The following is a 21,335-nucleotide window of genomic DNA, read 5'->3' as shown; positions in this document are numbered from 1 at the left end:
TATCTATCATCTATCTATCTATCTATCTATCTATCTATCTATCTATCTATCTATCTATCTATCATCATCTATCTGTCATCTATCTATCTATCTATCTATCTATCTATCTATCTATCTATCTATCTATCATCTATCTATCATCTATCTATCTATCTATCTATCTATCTATCTATCATCTATCTATCTATCATCTATCATCTATCTATATCTATCTATCATCTATCTAATCTATCATCTATCTATTATCATCTATCATCTATCTATCATCTATCTATATCTATCAATCAATCAATCATGTATCTATCTATCATCTATGGTAGGCTGAATAATGGAGTCATCTCCCCCACACTCCCACTACCAAATGTGTCCATGTTCTAATTCCTGGAACCTGTGGATGACTATGTTACCTACAGCAAAAGGGACTGTGCAGATATAATTATATAGAGATGGAAAAATTATCCTGGATTACTTGATGGGCCCAATATAATCATAAGGGTTCTTATAATAAGAAGACATGAAGGTCAGAGTCAGAGAGGAGATATGGTAATGGAAGCAGAGGTTGTTACAGTACATTTTGAAAATGGAAAAAGGGACCACCATCCAAGGAATATCGGCAATTTATAGAAGCTGGGAAAGGCATGGTACTGGAGTCTCTTCTTTATCTGTTGAAGGGAGCATGGTGCTGCCAACACCTTATTTTCTGCCCATTGAAACCCATTTGGAACTTCTGACCTCCAGAATTACAAGATAATAAAATGCTGTTTTAAACCATTTGTTATAATAGCTCTAGGAAACTAATACACTATCTATCTAAAATCCCTATATATTTATGAAACTTGAGGATTCATAAATTTGCTATCTATCCCTCTAACTTCGTGTTCTCGATCAGATGAGATGGGGTGTAGATGGGCTCAAAGAGAGTCAGTGCATGACCAATAGGGTCATATAAAGAGTTAGTTCTATGATTTACTTGAAACAAATACTAGCTCCGTTGTACTTCTCTGTGCTTCAGTTTCCTCAGTGAAAAGTTAAGATAAGCCTGGCCTGGCGTGGCTCAGCGGTTGAGCATAGACCTATGATCCAGGAGATCTTGGTTCAATTCCTGGTCAGGGCACATGCCCAGGTTGTGGGCTCGATCCTCAGTAGGGGGCATGCAGGAGGCAGCCGATCAACGATTCTCTCATCATTGATGTTCCTATCTCTCTCCCTTCCTCTTTCTGAAATCAGTAAAGATATATTTAAAAAGTAAAAAGATAGTGCCTACTTTCCTTAGAGAATTAAAGGATACCATGCTCCTAAAATAATTTTTCTTGCCCTAAATACAGTGTTTAGAATCTGGAGAAGAACATATTTAGGTGAGGTTGTGCTGGTACCGTGACAATCAGTATAGTCAGAGGGACATTATATTTAAAGCTGTCAGCCTGAGGAGGAGGCAGGAATGAGGGACTGGCCTGCAGCTGGGTCCAGTCTTCTCAGCTTCTAAGCTTTCACTGGCTCTTTTGCTCTCAGTCTTCAATCTATTCTGGGAAGTCCACAGAGACTGAGATCATGCCTTTTCATCATACTGGCCTTTATAAAAGCATCCAGTTCAGGTGAGATGTAGGCATTTCTACCTGTAAAGTAGGTTCTTATCATATTCAAACTCACTAAAAGAGATTGACTATATTTAGCTGATAATTCCGGCATTTTCTTTGATGTAGAAAATCAAGGACACTTTAATCTTTCATTATTTGATTTTTATTCATGATATGTATATATTTGGGAGAGCTGAAGAAATAGAACACCTTTCCCTTTTAGAAAGAGTACCAGGAGCCCTGGCTGGGTAGCTCAGTTGGTTAGAGCATCGTCCTGATATACCAAGGTTTTGGGTTCGATCCCCGGTCAGATCGATGTCTCCCTCCCTCCCTCCCTCCCTCCCTCCCTCCCTCCCTCCCTCCCTCCCTCCCTCCCTCCCTCCCTCCCTCCCTCCCTCCCTCCTTTTCTCATCAATAAAAACAAAAAAGAAAGAGCACCAGGATTTTTGTAAAACAAAAAGATATAGGACATTATGAAAATGGTCAAGGAAGGACTATCCAAGCACTTATTACTCTGATGCTGTTGTTTAATGTTTTAATTCCTTTCCTTCTGGTTTTGCAACTTGACTCTTTCATAGGACGAGAGGGAAAAATAATTTTTCATTGTTTTCATTTGCAGAATGTTCCTGATTCATTTGCTGCCTGGCTTTTTTTTTTTTTTTTTTTTTTAATTTATCTTTATTGTTGAAAATACTACCGATGTTCCCTTTTTTCCCCATTGACCCCTTCCACCCCGTACCCACTCCCCGCCCCAGGCCTTCACCACGCTATTGTCTGTGTGCTGCCTGGGGTTTTACTGTGGTAGGAAGCACATCACTCTGGGATTGGATGCTCCTAAATATGGTGATTTTGGCATTTTTTTTGATATCACTTTTATCTGCCAAGATGAACAGACTATCAAATGCCAATAAATAATGTTTGTGACAATTTCTATAGAAACCAAAGTATTTATATTGGAAGAGAGATACTTTTGTTTGGTAGGAAAGTTGTTTTCATTAGATCCTAGTTCCTCTTATCCCAGCTGTGTGACTTTGGGCGATGATCATAGCTGGTGTGTTTGTAAAGTTTTATAATTTACAGTTTATCTTCGGGTGCATTTTACATACGATCCTACAATTCCCTTAGGGGCTACATTATAGCTACTCCCATATTAGAGAAGAGAAAACATAGCCCCAGAAAAGAAAACTGGTTTCTCCTGTTTATGCAGCTAAGTGCCAGGGCAATGGCTCAGGATAGATTTTCTTCTACTGCAACATGCTGCTTACCCCATAAAAAAGTTTGACTCAAACGATTAAACTGTAAGTCTCAGTTTCTTCCTATTTAAAGTGTGTGTGTAGATATATTAGACCAGATGTGATGTCATAAATTCAGCTCTAAAGGAGTAATAATACAGGCAATGTTAATGCAAGGAATTGTCTGTCCAGACATAAGGGAATGGTATTAAATATGGCATCAGGAGACATGTGCCACTGAGTGGGGTAACTGCCGCCAAGCTCCAGTTATTGTTTTTCTGCAGGAATGCAATAATACTAGTGCTGTCAGATTTTTCTGCTTTTTCAGGAGGAGAAAAGGTCTAGCTTTTCAAGTGAAACCTCTGTGTGTTTGATCAATACTAAATTGGCAGAACTTTAGTATTAATGTTCTTTTCAGCGTCTCTGTGGTGGGAGACAGGGGCACCGCCATTCCTTTTATCTCTGATGTAAGTGAGCGTTTTTCTTTTGCATGGAGGACTTATTAGGTTCTCTGACTTTTCAATTAAAGTCCAGGCCAATTCAGTGATTGTTTTGGGCACACAGATAAGTCCTAAGGAAATAACTGAAATTCACTTATTTATACGGTTTTGGAGCATTGTGAAAACAGAAAACGTTTGCATATTTTCAAGGGTCACTCATGCATTCCTTAGTGCCACCAACAAATGAACTTTTCTGAACTTAGAAAAAGAGGTGTTTTATGACGTCTGATGTGTATACACCACTCTGCTGCTTCCACCCAGAAGTGATGGCTCATCACATGTAAGTGGTGATTTTAATTCATTAAAGAGATTTTTTATCATCGTGTAATTATGAAATTAACTTTTGCCATTCAGACTTACGAGGTCAATGACCTATGAATTTGGACTTGGTTGTAATGATAGTTAGTGGTGACAGTGCTGGTGTTGGTGTGTGTCAGTAACATTTTATTATAATAATGATATTAATAATAAAAGATACCATTTTACTGAGTGTTTATTATATATCAGTCTTCATGCCAAGGGTTTTTCTATTCATGAAATCATTTAATCCTCACAAATAGCCATGAAGTGAGCATTAGTGTCCCTGTTTCTCAGATAAGAAAACTGAAATATAAAGAGATTAAGTAAATGGTCTGAGATGATCCAGCTCCTAAGAGGCAGATTCAAACCGCTGTGTGGTAACGAGGCCAGAAGATACTTACTGAGCATGTACCAAGTACTGGGTTACTTCCTGGGCTCTCAGTCCTAGTGAACAAAACTTAGTTCCTCCTTCACTGGAGTTATATTTTACTTGTGGAGATTGACAGTAATCCAACCAACACATACAATATAAAGTCCAGCAGTACTAAGGGACAGAGTTGGGCTAAAGGGTAGAGGGCCTGTTTCCCACAGTATGATGGGGGAAGGCCTGGCTGAGGGGTGACATCTAGCAGAGATACTAGGATGAAGAGGAGAGGTGCGCACTGTGAATTTCGAGGTCCGTCCCTGTGACGGTCCCTTGAACAATCCATGACTCGTTTCTAGAGTGGTAGGACCCATTGCTCACTTGTGTTTAAGGGGGATATGTGGTATATTCTCCTACAGCAAGAGCAAGGCCTTAGGAGGAGACCCAGGTCACATTCTGGTTCTGCCGCTGCTGCTTCTGAGCTGTTCGGGCACCTTAAATTTATTTTCAACTTTTAGTTCCCTCACCTGTAAAATTTGTATAATAAGCCTTATCTCTTATGATCAATGGAAACTGCACATGTAAAGGCACCTTTGAAGTCCCTAGAATTGCATATAAATATGCAGGAGTCATGCAATAAGTAATAGTTACTATTGTTATTTTTACCATCTGTGCCTGGCAGAGGGATGCGGAGAGGTTCCCAGGGCCTGCTTTATCTGTGGTGGGAGTGCGGGGCGGGGATACCGCACGTCACCATTCACTTCAGAGCCCAGTAGGGAATAGCGATGGGATGGAAGCAGACCCCAGGAAACAGGCAGAAGAGGAACCTGGCGCGGGTGAAGTCGGGTTGAAATCACATCAGTTAAGAGCAAGCATGAGATTTCAAGAGGTGATTTGAGAGTAAGGTGTACAGGGAGTTACTTATTTTAATTTAATATTAAGAATCATTCCACAATATACATATAGCTCCAGAGGCTTACAGAGTCACCTGGAGAGGGAGAGAGACAGGGAGGGAGGGAGAAAGGGAGGAGGGGAGAGCGAGGGAGAAAAAGAAAGAGAGAGAGAGGGATTTGTAAAATTCCCTGCCCTTTACAGGCGTAACAGTTTCTGGAGCCAGGTTGGTCCATTTTCTGATAATTAAGAAATCTGAGTCTAGTCCCAGTTTGTCTCCCGGCGAGCTGACCTTGAGCTAATCTCTTGGCCTCTTTGCCTTCAGGTAGAGGAGGCAAGATCCCTGCACTTTCCCATCTCAAAGGGATTTGTTTAGACTGAAAATAATTAGTTTAAAATGTTCCTCCAATGATGTTGTTTACTGTTAAATGTGGGAGTGTAATTTAGTAAACCCGCAAACCTCTTCAAGTCACAGGGGTTGCATCCCAGGCAGTGAGTTAGACCCAGAGCCGCCTCTGGTTTGACAGCAGGTTTATCCTGAGGAGGGGCAGTGTAACAGCAGCATGGCTCACTGGTTCCGTGTGGTGCCGGGAAAGCACACAGACTTGGAAGCCTGTGCATCTGGGTCCAGTTTTCTAACCTGGATGAATTTAACTCTTGTCATCTTGTCCAGGACACTGATCTCTGAGCCTAGGTTTCTAGATCTATAAACAAAGAGTAACACCATGGAAGTTATTGTGAGGATTAAGTGAACGCATAGCATTATATCTGCCACTGACATTTTTAAATGTTACTTTTAATTTTTTTATTTTGTTTATGATCTGAATTCCTGAAGTTGTCTGGAGGCCCCTAGTTTCTTGGTGACTTGGGGACACACTGGGATAAGACCAGGAGGCCTATTTCAGGAGGCCTTGTCAAACACGGCCAGGCTGGACAGGCAAAGGGTCAGGTGGAAATGACCCCCTGGGTCTGCTCCTGCCTGAGGAGCTGGGTCTGCTCCAAGTTGACCGTCTAACAGGGAGGGATGGGGTCCAATTCTTGTCCTGAGTTCCAGTGGCAGCCGCAATGGGTGTGGGGGCTCCAGGATTGTCCCAAGATGACTAGGGGGCTGAAGTACTTACTGTTCCACAGTGACTAGTGCAGGACATATGTGCAGGCTGAGGACATATGTTGGCTATTTAGTAACCTCTTAGTCTCATTCACAGCAGTTTCCATACTTTGTCTACATGTCTAAATTCGCTGTGGGTTGTTGTGAGGCTTCGGGGCACCACTAATATTAATAATTTTTTAAATAAATTTTTAATTTAAAAACACTTAAAGTTACAGTTTATATTCAGTAGTACTTGGTATTAGTTTCAGGTGTACAGCATAGTGGTGAGCCAGTCATGTACTTTACAAGGCGATCCCCTTGATAGTCCCAGGACCCGACGGACACTAAGATGCGTCGTTTTAATCATCGGGAAGGAAGAAATGGCCTGCCTTTATTAACATCTGGGCCAGCTCTCAGACCAAGCAGGCTGCGAATCCCAGTGGCTCCTGGGCGCTGTCTGGACGCTTCTGTCCTTCATTACGCATTCCCATGGTAACCCTCAGCCAGGGAGGAGAGGGACCGCTAACCACTGAGAGGCTATTTTTAGATTTCAGGCAGATGCTTGGCCAAATCTGTTGAAGGAAAGAACATGAAACAAATGTAGAAGAGGATTTCTTTATGACCAAAGACAGTATCATTGAAAATTCATATTATAAAACTGGGAAAGACTCGAGAAATCATTCAACCTACCCCTCCCTACTTTTAAGAAGATCTATTTCCAAGTCATACCAAACATTGTGCAGTAAGACTTTTTTAGCACATTTTACCTATTAGCCTATTCTAATGGGTGCCCATATTTCCTACCCTGAACTTACCCTGTGTTCAGTCTCAGTTCCGGGAGCAAGGGAATTGGGAATGAGACTGAGATTGCTCAAGCTGTGAGGCATAATTCATTTAGACTCTGCTGCTAATGACACTCCCTGGGTTTGTGCAGTGCACGTCCTGTGCAACTATCCGCACTGGCCCTGCTTGACTTACTTTTTTAAAATGTAAGTCCCTCCCACCCTCCTTAAAAACCTTCAAGGATTTCTCGTTGCTCTTAGGTTAGAGGCCCTAGGTCTTTAAAGTGGCTATAAAGCACAACATGATATTGAGCCTGCACACCTGTCCAGAATCAGTTAGTACTATTATAATTCTCTCTCTGTGTGTTTCAGTAAAAGACCTTCTTTCAGAGCCTCAACATGCCACTTCCTCCCATCTCAGGATCCCTGCACTTACATATAATACTTTCCCCCTTGTGCTCTACCTAGGTAATTTCTCTGCTAATTCTTTCTTATACTTCCAATCAGAAGTAAAAAATCAGGAGACACTTTCTCGACCTCTAGGACAAGGGAAGGCACTCCTGCAATAGCCTCTCCTACCATTTTGTGCATTTACTCAACAACACTTTACAGTTTGTAATTCTATATTTATTTATGTACCTTTTGGGTTTGTTTTTTTTCATTGCTCCAATGAGCTCTGTGTTATTAGAGAATTATATTGTTTGGTCACCATTATGTATCTAGTGTCCAGCACCATGTTTGGCAAAAAATTATTCTGATAACTGAATGAATGACTAGTGGTTATTTTAAAGGGACATAACCCCAGATTCTCTGTCAAGTCAAACTGCCTCAGTGATTGCACTGGGGCTCCTCAAAAATGTAATGTGCATCCAGCTTTTCCAGAAGACTTGTTAAAATGCAGGTTCTGATTCAGTAGATCTGGGTGAGACCGATGATTCTGCATTTCCAACTAGTATCTAACTAGCTCTAGAACTTGTTTTCCCATTGGAATTACCATAGGAGCTTTAAAATAATCTCAGTTCTGAGGTCCCACCCCTGGTGATTCTGATTTAATTGGTATGTGCTTGGTCTGGGCTTTGGGGATTTGTAAAAGCTCCCAGTTTGTTCTACTATCTCACACCCTTGGAGATCCACTCCTTCCAGGCAGAGCTCTTCTGCAGCAGTAGATAGAGGGATATTTTGTTATCCTTCGCATTAGACAGCATCCCAGTGACCATCTGATAGGGGTGTGTCTTAGGACTGGTGTTTAAATGCACGGCTCTCAGAGACGCGCAGCAGAGTGGTACCTGGCATTTGCTGTGTGAATAGAGAGAATCCTCTGTGAGCTGGTGGATGTGGGGCAGCGAGGGCCAATCTTAAACTTTCCCACTTCTACACATGGGGCAAATGCATTTCTTATCAAATATTTTTAAAACTACCTGTACCTGTTGACAAAAATGTAACACTTTGGTAGGACCAAAAGCTGTTATAATGTCTTTGCAGCCAGGAGAACAAGGCATAAATTCTCAGATGGTGACAGGGAACTGAGAACTCCGGTGCTCTCCTAAAAGCTGCTGTGCTTGCGGCAAGTTCCCTGACTCCAGGCTTGCCTGTAATTGTGAACATGAAAAGGAGCTATGGGCTCTTGGGCATTGGGTTGCTTTCTTTGAAGATCAGTGCTTCTTAATCTAAAGCATAGTGATAATTACCTTTTCTTCTCATCTATTACCCTTTTTTCCACTGACTTATTTTTGTCTGTGTTTTTAATCTTAGAGATTCCACAGTGTAGAATGTAATATTTTTGCACCAGCACAGTACTGTATTTCAGGCCCCATACTAATTGTTTTCATATTCTTGCTTTATCTTCTCAGTAAACCTTTTAGGTAGCTGTTGCTATTATCACATTGTGCAGATTTTAAAAAACCATAAAAACGAAGGCTTATTAGTTCATTAGCTTCTAAAAGACACACAGATGGCTGGTGGCAGAGCCCAAGTATATCAGGTGCTGTTTCTACCCCAGTGGTAATATATTAGCAGTCTCTAGGCCAAACTCAGCCTTTAGATATATGGGTCTGCATGGCCTCAAATTTTAATGAGGTGCCAAAGTTTAGAAAGCAGAACATTTCCTATAAAAATCCATATTTCAAGCTTATATTTAAAACAATCACGCCTGACAACACTGAGTAACATGCCTGCAAAGCCTGAAGCTTACCTGAACCTGAGAAACATTTTTCTGGGTTTTCGACTTAGTCACTAAGCTCTATTGAGAGAAGAAATGATTCTTTATCTTTAATAAACTTTATCATCAGGAAAGAAAGATGTCCTTTCTTTCGGAGGTAGAGAATGTTACTTTGCCATCTTTGTGACCTTGGACATTTTTAGGACTATCTGCACACATGCAGCTGGCAGACTGTTCTGATTTCGTTGAACTCAGAGTGGTGGAGCTTGTATCCTACCTTCTGATTCTGGTATCTAGCTGGCTGGAGCAGTGTCCACTCAGTTTTGACTTCATGTAGGTTTACAAATTGTGTGGTTGTGTTTGAACAGCTGGAGCCCTGTGAAGACTCACGTGTCCCTTGTGTCATGGTATAGCAGCATTCTGTTCAGTCTCCTGCAAGTAGGACTGTGCTAAGGAGGAAGAGCCTCTTTGCCGATGTCAGGACCAACCTGGTATGGTCTGAGCAGTGCTGGGCAGGGCTTCCCAGGAATGCAGTCACCGATTTCTGATGTAACAGAAGTGCAGAATAAACGATTCTCACACAGGGAGTCTTCTCCTTTGTGTTGAGAGTTGCTTGTACCTATTTTTTTGTTTCCTTGTCATGCCTGCCTTTGACCCACTGCCCGTTTTGCTGCTGGGTCCTACGCAACCCCTCCGAGTCACTCCACTCTTCATGCCTTGTGGCAGAGCCCTGTCACTGTACACCGGAGCCCTGTCCTCAACAGAGCCATGCACATGTGTTGTGCTACTTAAACCTCAGAACAATCCCATGATATAGGTCTTGTTATTTCCAAGAAATTGTGGCTCAAGAGACTATGAAATTTGGTAAATTGATAAGTGAAAAAATTTTCAAATGGTTAAATGCTAACCTTGACTAATTTGTTCCATATTTTACTTTGGGAATTTGTTCCATATTTTACTTTGGGTTTAAGGAGTGTTTACAGTTGAACAATGTCTACAAAACATGAGAAAAAGAATTCAACCATTCCTTATTTCACCACATGGCATGCCAAGTGAGACATCACCAGTTTTAAAATGTGCCATTATTTGATGTGCCACTGAGACCAGAAAAAATGTCAATTAAATTATGTCTAACATTTAAATTAGGTTGATTGCTATCCCTATGTCAATTATAGACACTCTAACTTAAAAAGTCCTGTCTGAGAATTGACAGATAGAGCGCTCATTCATCTTGTATTGCATGCCCTTAATATATGACACTTATTAAACTTGTTAATTAAAATAAGATGTAAGAAAATAAATGCAAACATATTCACACTACAATCTTTTCCCTTTAGCAACCGTCAGCCGAGCTAGAATTTGACCGTGTGGTGATTTACACCACTTGCCTTCGTGTGGTGCGGACAACCTTTGAAAGATGTGAACTGGTTAGAAAGATCTTCCAAAACCATCGAGTGAAATTTGAAGAGAAAAACATAGCTCTGAATGGTGACTATGGAAAAGAGTTAGATGAACGATGCCGACGGGTTTCCGAAGCTCCTTCCCTCCCTGTCGTGTTTATCGATGGCCATTATCTTGGGGTAAGGAAAATCTTATTTTTATTAAACTCAACCTGTATTGATAGAAATCTGTAAGCCTATGACAAGGTCATTTGCCAACATAACCACCGGGACATGTGCTGTTTTCCGAATTCAAACCAAAGAGATTGAAGCACTTATTCCAAACAATGTGTTGCAAGTGTGTTCATCCCTGCAGAAGCACAGTGAGATAAAATCAGCATGAAATTGCCTTTTTTAATAGGATACATTTTTTAAACGTTCAGTTGACTTGAATTTTGCGTTAGGAAGCTCGACATGTGGGATAAAAACTATTTTCTTGGTACAGGCAAGAAAAATGGATTATTTGTAAGATATATATTTGTGAATTCTCTTGTACCCCATTCATTACCCAGCACTCAATTTCCTACCTAACGAACCTAAGATGATAGTCCTGAAATGAAATCAATAAGAAATGGGGCCTGGAGCCGGAATTTTATCTGCGCGTTTAGAATTGTTCTTGATTTTGGTAATGCAGCAGCTTGAGACACAAATTGAGGCTTATAATAAGCAGAGAGAACTCCCAAAGCAGCAAGAAAGCATGTCTGCTTCATTTCTCTTTGAGTAATACTATTAGCATAATAACTCCCATTGATCTGTGGACATGCTCAGTAGGTAAGAAGCCCAGGAGAGGGCTCTAGAGAGTACACTTTGTTCTTAATTTTATTTTTTTTAATTGATTCTAGAGAGAGGGAGGAAGGGAGAGAGGAAGAGAGAGACAGAGAGACAGAGACATCGATTTGTTGTTCCACTTATTTATGCATTTATTGGTTGCTTCTTGTATGTGCCCTGACCAGAGATCAAACCTGCAACCTTGGTGTATTGGGACAATGCTCTGACCAACTGAGCTACCCGGCCAGGGCTGATAGAGAGTACACTTTGGAGAGACTGGGAGCAAAGAGCCAAGAGACACCAGCAGTGGATCCATTACAGGAAAACTCAGGGAACAAAGAGGGACTGTCAAACCACACATGGATACTTGGATCTAGCTTTTGTTTTGCATCTGGTCTTAACCTTCAGCTTTCAGGGGAGGTTAGAAAAACCCAGAGCAGAAAATATTCATGTTTTGTTACAGGGAATTGCATGTTCTTGTCATATTCTTGTAGGGAACCGGTGTTCTGATTTCCTGTCTGGAGTCCTAGTTATTAGAGGCAGGCTGGCATCTTGTGCAAAGATAAACACAGGAAGCCATGATTCAATAGCTATGACGTTATGCAATCTGACTTGCAAACAGAGCTGGTCTAGCCTGCATTCCCAAGCAGAAGAATTTTGCTTTGAATTATTGAGCCTCATATGTTATATTTCAGCATAGACCCTGAGGTCCCAGAAAGCTCTAACAATGACAGTGATAATTCTGATACATCGTGATGATAATACTAAGAATAATACTAAACTGCGCTGTCAGTGTAACACTTGCCATCTCATCCCGCTCTCAGCTCCGCCTTGGAAATCAGCTCTCTGGCATACTGGTTACGAGGCAAGACCGCCTTGGGATCAGACAGCCTTGTTTCAGATTCCCGCTCCCAGGCTTTCATGTCATCCTGGGCAATTTGTAAACCACTCTGTGCCTCGATTTCCTCATTCATAAAATGAGAATGATGATGGAACTATTCTCATAGTCTTATTGTGAACATTTTATGATATACAGGGTTGGGCAAAAGTAGGTTTACAGTTGTTCATGTGGAAAATAATACAATTAATAAATAATAACACAAGAATAAACTCTGTGTTTCGAGTACTCACAACTATAAACCTACTTGTGCCCCACCCTATATGTGCTTAGTTCCTGTGTATGGAACAAAGTTATGTTTTCAATAAATATTAATAGTATTATTCCTGTTTTGCACAAGAGAACCTTAAGTCCTTTGTGCCAAGTCACATATATAGCTGGTAAGGGGCAGGGGCAGACTCAGTTAGGTATGTCCACCTCTCCAGACCCTTGCTCTTTGGTACAACCTCAAGAAGGGATCTTTGATTACTCATGCATTCTTGGCACCTACAACAGGGCTTGGCACAAAGTCTCAAAAACATAAGTTGAATGGATGTATGAAGGATGCTCTTGTCCCCTTAAAATCTTTCCTTCTCTCCTGGAGATATTTTCCTATAAGGAAATGATCTGATAAACTCATCCACACTGGGGAGAAACTCACTGATGAGGGTTGTGGGCATTTGCCTTTTGACCCAGGAAAAATCCTTCTGACAGTGTAAGACATTTCTTATGGTGGAACTTAAGTCTCTGTGAAACTGCACAAGGAAACTTAGTGGGCCACGCGCAGGGTTGGCCACGCCTATTACACTGCTCCCAGCCCTGCTTATCGTCCTCTTGCTTCTGAGACGATCTAAGAGGCCGGGGCGCCTTTTCAGCTTTTGTCTCTTAGTTTGAGGAAAGGGAAGAGAGAGTAGCAAAGGCGGTAGGGCGCAGATTTCTTTCTTAATTGCCTTTGCTCTGCGGTTACTTTATTTTCCCACGTAGAAGCCTAGAGGAGGGAGGATCGCCCAGGTGCTCCCTTGTTGCTTCTGAAATTTGAAGCTAATGTTTCAAACGTGGAGAGAGGCCAGAGACAGAGGTTTTTCACCCTCGTTTTTTTTCGGTCTTGTTTTGTTTGTTTCCTTATGAAAGGAGAATTACTTTGAAATCTATCATTCAAAATGGAGGTGAACACTCCAGAATAACTTATATAACGGATTCCCCTCCTATCACAAGAGCCTCTTCATTTAAACTCCAGCACACAGTTGTAAAGGGAAAGCCTTTTGGCTGTACTCTTCATGCATCTGAGGTGGAAGGGTGCCCTCTGCTGGGTTTCGGCATGTGGAGAAACATAATTTTTAGGGAGAAAAAGAAGCCGATGTTGGTAATTTCCTTATGTCTGTGATATAGTCACATGAAACCATTTGATTTAGTTAAATTTAGATGTGTGAGAAAACTCGGGATGTGTGAATCATCTGCATAATACAACTTCCCGTAAGGAGGGAGAGAGAGAAATAGAGGGACAGAGAGCCAGAGAAAGTTAGACAGAGACTGAGGCGTTGGAGGCAGGCTGCAGGAGACAGGGAGACGGGATGTGCAGAGAAAGAGAAGACCTTGCAGCTCCCTTATTTCACTGCCATCATTGCCACTCAACCCCGATGGGTGGCACCCAAGGAATTCAGTTACTTTCACTGAAGAGATGGTAATAGAGTTCAGTGGACAAGAACAGAAGAATAGACAAGGGTGCTATCATCTTTTTTCCTGAGGACTCTCCCAGCCAAACTAAAAACTGAAGTTGAAGGCAATGCAATCATAAAGGGAGGGAAATTACTTTAGAAAACAAATGTGTTCCACCCTGGGATGATTCACTCCCTGGGGGTAGGAGGCGGGAGGTGGGGTGGGGAGCAAGTTCAGCCTGGAATTTACTTAGGGCAGTTGTCCTGCTGTTTTGGCACCAAAAAAAATCTTCTTTACACAAAAAGATTGTGTTCCAATAGTTTAGACATAAATTATCTTAGAAATTGCAGTAAAAAATAGGTTAGAAATAGTGTTTTGATTCTGGAGCAACCATAAAACTCTACAGTGGAAATCCATAAAACTCACACTGGAACTGAACTATGAGACACACAGAACGAACCTAAGGGGAGAATTTGGTAGCAGAGAGAATAGAAGAGATGTTGATTTAATTAGGTCTCTTAGACTAGCTGATTTGGAGATGTGACTGCTTGATAATTCTATATATAGAATTAAAGTATTGCTTTATCCCATTTAAGAATGAAGAAATTCTTATTAAGCATAGCTAGTTTACAGACTAGAAATGCGACTCGCAAACCTCAGCACAAATAATCACCAAGGAAGCCTCTGCCACAATCAGGAAGTGGCCAGCTCTAGAAACTTGATGTTTTTGCCATGGTTCACTAGCAAAATGAATGATTTGAGAGACTGGTGGGAAAACCCTGGAGATGAGGTTGCAGAAGACTTCCTTTATTAGGTTTTGTAAGGGTGGAGGGGGGGAGAGTAACCAAAGAATTTATATGCATATATACACAACCCAAGGACATGGACAATGGTGGGGAGAGGGACTGGCGAGGGGGAAGAAACGGGGTGGAACGGGTCATTGGGGAGAAAAAGGGACATCTGTAATATTTTAAACAAAAAAAAAAAGACAAATGCAGATAGATGCACATAGAAGTTTCACACAGAAACATAGAATATTGGATTTGAAAGGAACCTTAGGTGTCATCTTGTCTAATGTTCCTCTCAGTGCAAGAATCTTCTACCATATCCCTGTGCAAAGATTAACAATCTTTGAACACATCCAGTGACAGTATCCTCACTATTGTTCAAGTCAACCTATTTTATTGTTTTTACGCCTTTAAATATTAGAAAGTTTATTTTCATGTTGACAACAGACCTGCCTCTGACTTTCTTCACCCGTTAGTCTTAGCCTTCTGCCTAGAGCAGTGCAAATTAAAATTTTCTCACCCTTGTAACTAAACTTTCGTATATAAAAATGATGGCATACCTTCTCCACGGTTCCCTTGGTTCTTACTCTTATCTCAAGGTTTTCTGAATTTTCACATCCAAATTTCTCTCTTTAGGACACATTCCAGTTTTTAAGTGCAGCAACCAAAGCTAGAGGCAACCTTCTGGATGATTATCTCCCTGAACAGGGTCTCTATCCCTCTAATAATGGAACCTAGATTTACTTTAAGCATCATTACCATACGGTTGGTCATACTGAGTCTGAGGTCATGCAGACTGTGGTCTCTTGGGGCTTGGCTAGAGCTGGGTGGTCCAGGATGGCCTGTTACACAGCTGGAAATTGGCTCAGATTTCCTCCTTATGGCTTCTCTGGGAGATTAGCTGGGATATGATAAATAGTGGCAAAGGAGTTCCTAGCAATGAAAGAGGACAAGCCCAGCGCTGAAGCACATTTCAAGTTCTGCTTGCCTCATGTTTGTTTTTGTCCCATTGACAGAGCAGGTCATGTGGTCAGATCCAGTTTCAAGGCGTGGAGAATAGGCTCCAGCTCTTGATGGGAGGACCACCAACGTCATGTGGTAGAGAGTGTCCATACAGTGAGGCATGGACAAGTTAGGACAATTACCACACAGTCTACCAAGAGGCAGACCTTGGGCGTCACCTAATCCTGGCTTTTTGCTTGAGACAGGTGCGCTCACTGACGTTTACATGTTGGAGGACTGCATACTTTTACCAAAGCCAGTTAATTATGTTTTCACCTTCCATGTGCCCAGGAAATTTGTTTGTGGGGCAGTTTGGCATTCAATGAACAGCTGTATGAAACTAAATCAAAGTACCAAATCCTCCTCAAATTTCCAGAGTCGCACACCATCACTTTAGTAATGTTCCTTTAGTAATCCTGTAGCATCACCGTAACACCTTGGGATATCCTTGGTCCATTGGCCAAATGGTCACCTTCACCTTTACAGGTATGTTTCACTACCACCTTGTTCTCAGAAGAAATGCAGCAGCAGGAGTTTCTTTGTCTTGCATTTTTGGGTGCTGGAGTTAATTCAATGACATGACAAGTCCTAGAGTATTAAGTACTTTGAAACCTGTTTATGCACAATTCAGCTTTCACTACAAAAACTCAGAGCCTGTTAAAGAGAGAGAACTTTTGAGGCATGTAGACATTAAGTACTTCTAAATGGTAGGCCCAAGGAACAACTTCACCCATGTAGGCTTTTCCTAATATATCTCCTGGCTTCAGCATTTCACCAGTGTCAATCTGTTGTCCCATTTGCCCAACACTTTGGCACATCTGGTTTTGCCTGGTGTAGTATGCCAAATGGCAGGATACTTTAAAATGTCTGGTAGATCCATTTTCTATTTATTTGCGTAATATGTCACAACCTGAGTCTTAAATTTGGTGCTTTGGGTGTGGGCGGTGTAAAGTATAAATCAGTTGTGTTTGTGACTTGGCCACAGTTAAAGAGGCTATAGAATATGCCACTTAATAAAGGGCTCCAGGAGCCAATTTGCCTATATTTCAATTTAAATGTAAATTGCCAACTATTCTCAATCTGATTGAAAGTAAAATGTATTTGCCCGTAATCAGTGCTTTCTTTTTAGGATTTAAAGATATAATGTAAGCATTTAAGATCTTTCTTTTTAATCCATAATGCATAAAAATAAATTGATATAGCATTATATGAATAGGTGAAATTTAATAGAAATTTTAATAAGCACCCCCCATTTCTAATAGAACTGGAAATCCGTTTCTCAGTAAAGAAAAGCTTTGGTTTGTAATGAGCTCTATTTCTATTCTGATGAGCGTAGAGGTTTAGTGTCTTTTTCACCACCAGAGGGCTCTCACAATATAAGAAAATATATTAAATAGGAGAATAAAGGAAAATAGGAGAAATCATTTGTGATATACTTTTCTTTAGAGCTCAATTTAAGTTAAATGTCTTAAATAAATGGATTATAAATAAAGTTTCCAATATATATATATTTCCTTTTCGGAAAAGAAAAAAAAGATAGGGGAACAATTTTGAATTGACTATTCAAGAATTTAAAACAAAAGTAATAAATATTTTACTCTTTGGAGGCCTAATCCTGAATCAAATGTTTATACCATTTATATTTTGACTGGAAAATAAATAAAAAGAAAGTGCATGTATTTTCTATGAGCGTTTCTGGCCCTTAGAGCCTATTTTTCTATAAATACTTAGTTTGTTACCATGGTATTATATATAATTACAACTGAGCAGACACTTCACATGGGGATTTGACAAAGTAAACAGCTCCTGAGCCAAGTGGCAGGCTGCCTTCTGTGGGGGTAGAACTATGATACATTGTGTTGTGGTTTTGTTTTGTTTTTAATCACTCCTTGGGCTCCCAGTTTGCTTGAGCTCATCCCAAGACGCCTGTTTCTCCAAAAACAAAAATTAAGCTAAAGACCTGACCATATGTTTTGGTCCTGATGGTGTTTATTTTCTGGACTGGATTCGAAGAATGAATAGAATGAATGGAATGAAGCAAACGACCTGTCCATCGACAAGCCCTGAAGCGCTGGCTCCAGGGTGCGTCCACTTTGCATGTAACCTGGGCCCGCCCTGCAGGAAACAACATTCAGGCTCCGGGGCCTGGGCCCGTCCTTTCCTGTGAATGTCAGCCCTCTCTCTGACTCATGCTGCTCATTTGAGGGTCTAAGGAGGCTGAGTCAGAATTAGTGGTTTTCAGACAGTTCTCTGTAGTCCCCTAGAGGTTCTTTTGACCTTTCCTTAGGGGGCACCTGGTAGGTAGTACCAGCAGGAGGGATGTCAGTTAATCTCTTCTCCAAATGCCAAACGACACCTGCTGATCCTTACACACGTTCTTGTATTCCACATATGGTTTCCCATTGAAAGATTTGAAATAAAAAAGTTCAGTTGAAAGACCTGGGAAAACACAGAAAGAAATGTTTCAAGTTCTTTTCAGCTATTTTATATTATTTGTATTTCTCTGGAACTTGGGCCATATTGCTAAAATACAGGGTGGGTGGTGATGTACAGTCAGATAGGACAGGCGTGGATATGTCTCTTTGTACAGCTTCCAGACTGTCATAAAAATAGTCACCCTGAGCCTGGCCAGCGTGACTGTGCTTGAGTGTTGACCCATGAACCAGGAGGTCATGGTTCAATTCCTGGTCAGGGTACATGCCTGGGTTGTAGGCTTGATTCCCAGCAGGGGGTGTGCAGGAGGCAGCCGATCAATGACTTTCTCATTATTGATGTTTCTATCTCTCTCCCTTCCTCTCTCTGAAATCAATTAAAACATATGTTAAAAAGAAAAAAAAATAGTCACCCTGAAAAACCTAGGGGAAATAAAGGGAACAGTCCTTGAGCAAACATTAGCACCCTCTGTGTTCAAGGCATTGTGCAGTGTTCTAGAAATTCAAAGATTTTAAATCTCTAGAATCTAGACTCAAAATGTAAAGAGTGTGTGAGGTGGGGAGTAGGGATAGGTACTATGTCACTCTACGCTGGGTGCACTACGTGCTAAGTTAATGTCGAACCAAATTTTATTTAGAAAGAAGAAAAGAGTGATTTCAATCAGGGCAAGGACAGAAGGTTCTAAGAAGGGGGCAGCATTTGTCTGTGTTCTGTGAAATGAGTTAGACGTCATCAACAAGTGGAGGGAATGAGCCCTTAATTCCATGCCGCATGTGTTCCCAGCAACAGAGATTTCTGGAGAGAAGTCTAGTGCTGTGTTAACATGTAGACATCTTTGATTCTTCCTAATGAGGTGGGATTCAGTTCAATTCTGGGAAAGAGCTAGATAATGAAATGCAGGGTAAAAGAACTCTAGGGAATAACTGAGTTTTTCTGAAAGAACAACAGGTCAACTTAGATCTTTGTAAAACGTGAGTACCTAAGGAAAGAGTTGTGAGCCTTCTCTGACATTCAGCTTAGCTCCATGCTGACTGTTTCCAGGTCCCTGCAATCTGCCTTTCATCGTGGCTGCCAAGTCAAAAGCCCCAAAGCCACAGAGTCCACAGAGGGTCCAAGGGCTCAAGTGTCCCTCCCTGTCCTTCTCAATGGGGTCCTCGGATATGACATATTTTTTGAAGTGTGCTGTGCTTTGGAGCTTGAAATGACTTGAGCCTGAGCTTCAGTCTTTTGTTTTTCCCTTGAGTGAGTCAGGAGAGTTTAAACATGTAGCATAGGGTATGAGAGGTGATTGGAAGGACCTGGGCATTGGAAAGTGGTATCTTTGTTGTGGAAATACTTGCTGAGAATCCTGGCTCTACTCTGTCTACTGTGTTTTGTCCCTGGGCTAAAAAGGGCAAGATCTACATTTTCAAATATTTATGTCAAAATGAGAAATTAATGAATTTCATGCTGCTACTGACTGAGAGCGCTGGTACAGAATGACACCAGATCTCAGTTCTTTCTCAGGCAGAGGAAACAATAAAAATAACAGTGTGATTTTTCCTGAAGACTGCTAACTTCAGTCCACTCATTGGCGTTGGCAGTGCAGAACTCAGGTTAAAGGGAGATTATTCACAATAAATAGTCTTTCAAGGTCACTTTTCCTAGGTTCAAAATCATATATTTAAAAATGTATCACAATTCAAAGTATAATTAATTATTAGAAAATTGGAATTGAAAATATAATTGAATATTCAGTTACATTTTCACTTTTTAGAAAAAGACTCGGTACATTTTCCTGAACATCTCCTCATCATTCAACTAGTTTAACATTTTGAAATGACCAGTTAATAAATGAATGGGAACCTATTATGTGCTGTGCCCGGCCTTTTGGATGATTAAGTAGCAATATAAGCTGTGAGGTCTGCATGCCAGAAACTTGCAGTAAGACAGAAAAGACAGGGGTATATACAGAGTATTGTGAGCCATGTAGTTTTTTTTCAAATTATAGTTGCTGTAGGATATCAGTGGAGAAAAAGACCACTGAAAAGGGGAGTTATCCTAAAACTGTTCTCAAGCTCGAAGCATTTCACTCCTTCATAATCCATCTCCCCGTACATCTAACTTAACTTTCTGATTGAGTGACCTTGAGCACATTACACACTTTATGTCCGTTTTCACATTTATAATAGAGGAATAATCATATCTGCTTCTTTGGATCATTTTAGGTATTGTTTTAAACAATGGACATACAAAAACTGGTAACATTACAGTCTCTGCCCACAAGAAACTCACAGTCAATGTGAAGGTAGACATGGGAAAAAGTGTCTGAAGGTAATATAAATATGCACTATGTCGATATATTGACATCCAGAAGACATCAGGGGTAACTCTGACATGCTTACTGAGGATGAAATGCTAGGTGGGTCTTACCAATTGACTTGAAGTTCACAAAGTGGGCAGAGGAGTAGTAGAATGTGCAGACTCGCAGAGATAGCCGTCTAGTATGACTGGGGTATCAAATAGGCTTCAGTTATCACATTCTTTGTAACAAGTCACCCCAAAACTTAGTGAGTTAAAACAATTTATTATTTCTCACTGTTTCATGGGTTGACTACGCTCAGCTGGAGGATTCTTCTGTTCCATGTTGCATCTGCTGGGACCACTCAGAAGTTCTAGAATATAGTTCGTTACACTGCCTGTTGGTTGAGAGAGGTCACAAGCACAGATTCAAAGTGAGGGGATAGACCCCACCTCTTGATGGGTGCAGTGACTTATGTGTGCAGGGAGGGGAGAAAGTGATGGTGACCATTACTGGAGATTATATATAAAATGTATGTAAGGAACTGGGGGAAATGAAATTGGAAAGGTTGCTAGAGCCAGTTAATGGAATAATCTGTAGCTTGTGCTCTGTTATATGGAGCTGGTTGGTTTTACTTACACACTTCTAGAGCCAGACTAAATGGATTTTAGTGTCCATAATAATGAAATAATTTTTAATGGTTTTATAAATTTTTTTTGGCATGTACCACATTTTTTTCTTCTTTTCCCTGTTGTTGAGAATTTAGGCTCACCATTAGAGAAAGTACTACAATAAACATCTTTGTGAGTGTAATTTTTATATTGTTAGACTATCTTAGAGAAGTTTCCAAAAATGAGACAGTTGGGGCCAAGGGCACAAACATTTTCAGCCCTTTGGCGACGCTTTTGTCCTCACGGAGATCATGTACTCCACAGAGAGGTCCCCTGACTTCCACTTGCCTCTGAATGAGCAAGTGTGGGTCATGTGTTTGGAAGTATTTCCCACATTTGCTCAAGCATGCAACTCCCTTTATGGTGGAGCTCATGGGCCATTCAGTCCTGTCTGCCCTTCCTTTTGCATCGTATGCGTTAAGCACCTGACTTGTGGGTGTTATCCTGTCCTCATTTTTATCACTAAGTGAAATTTCCCCCAGCTCTTACATTTCTTTTTCTTTTCAGGGGAAATCTGGTTGTGAAGGAT

At 40.9% G+C, this 21,335-nt stretch overlaps 1 protein-coding gene across 3 annotated transcripts in view; it reads left to right on the top strand.

Annotated features, from left to right (window-relative positions):
* GRXCR1 (glutaredoxin and cysteine rich domain containing 1) overlaps nucleotides 1–21,335 on the top strand; it is a 197,063-nt gene that overhangs the window by 148,622 nt on the left and 27,106 nt on the right. Inside the window, exon 3 of one of the 3 annotated variants that reach the window (XR_015714418.1) lies at nucleotides 10,229–10,311. Coding sequence is in view for 1 of the 3 variants with exons in the window: in XM_087816864.1 (XP_087672990.1) it covers nucleotides 10,229–10,471 (243 nt within the window). In the remaining 2 variants the exon portion in view is untranslated. Of the gene's footprint in view, nucleotides 1–10,228; nucleotides 10,472–21,335 lie in introns of those variants that run through there. The other 2 variants (XR_015714419.1, XM_087816864.1) reach the window with 2 other exon arrangements.

Source organism: Miniopterus natalensis, chromosome 1 (genome assembly GCF_054644295.1).
Source record: "Miniopterus natalensis isolate mMinNat1 chromosome 1, mMinNat1.hap1, whole genome shotgun sequence".
Classification (NCBI taxonomy): Eukaryota; Metazoa; Chordata; class Mammalia; order Chiroptera; family Miniopteridae; genus Miniopterus; species Miniopterus natalensis.
Note: the sequence above shows the minus strand (reverse complement) of the source record. Positions and strands in the feature narration are given on the sequence as shown.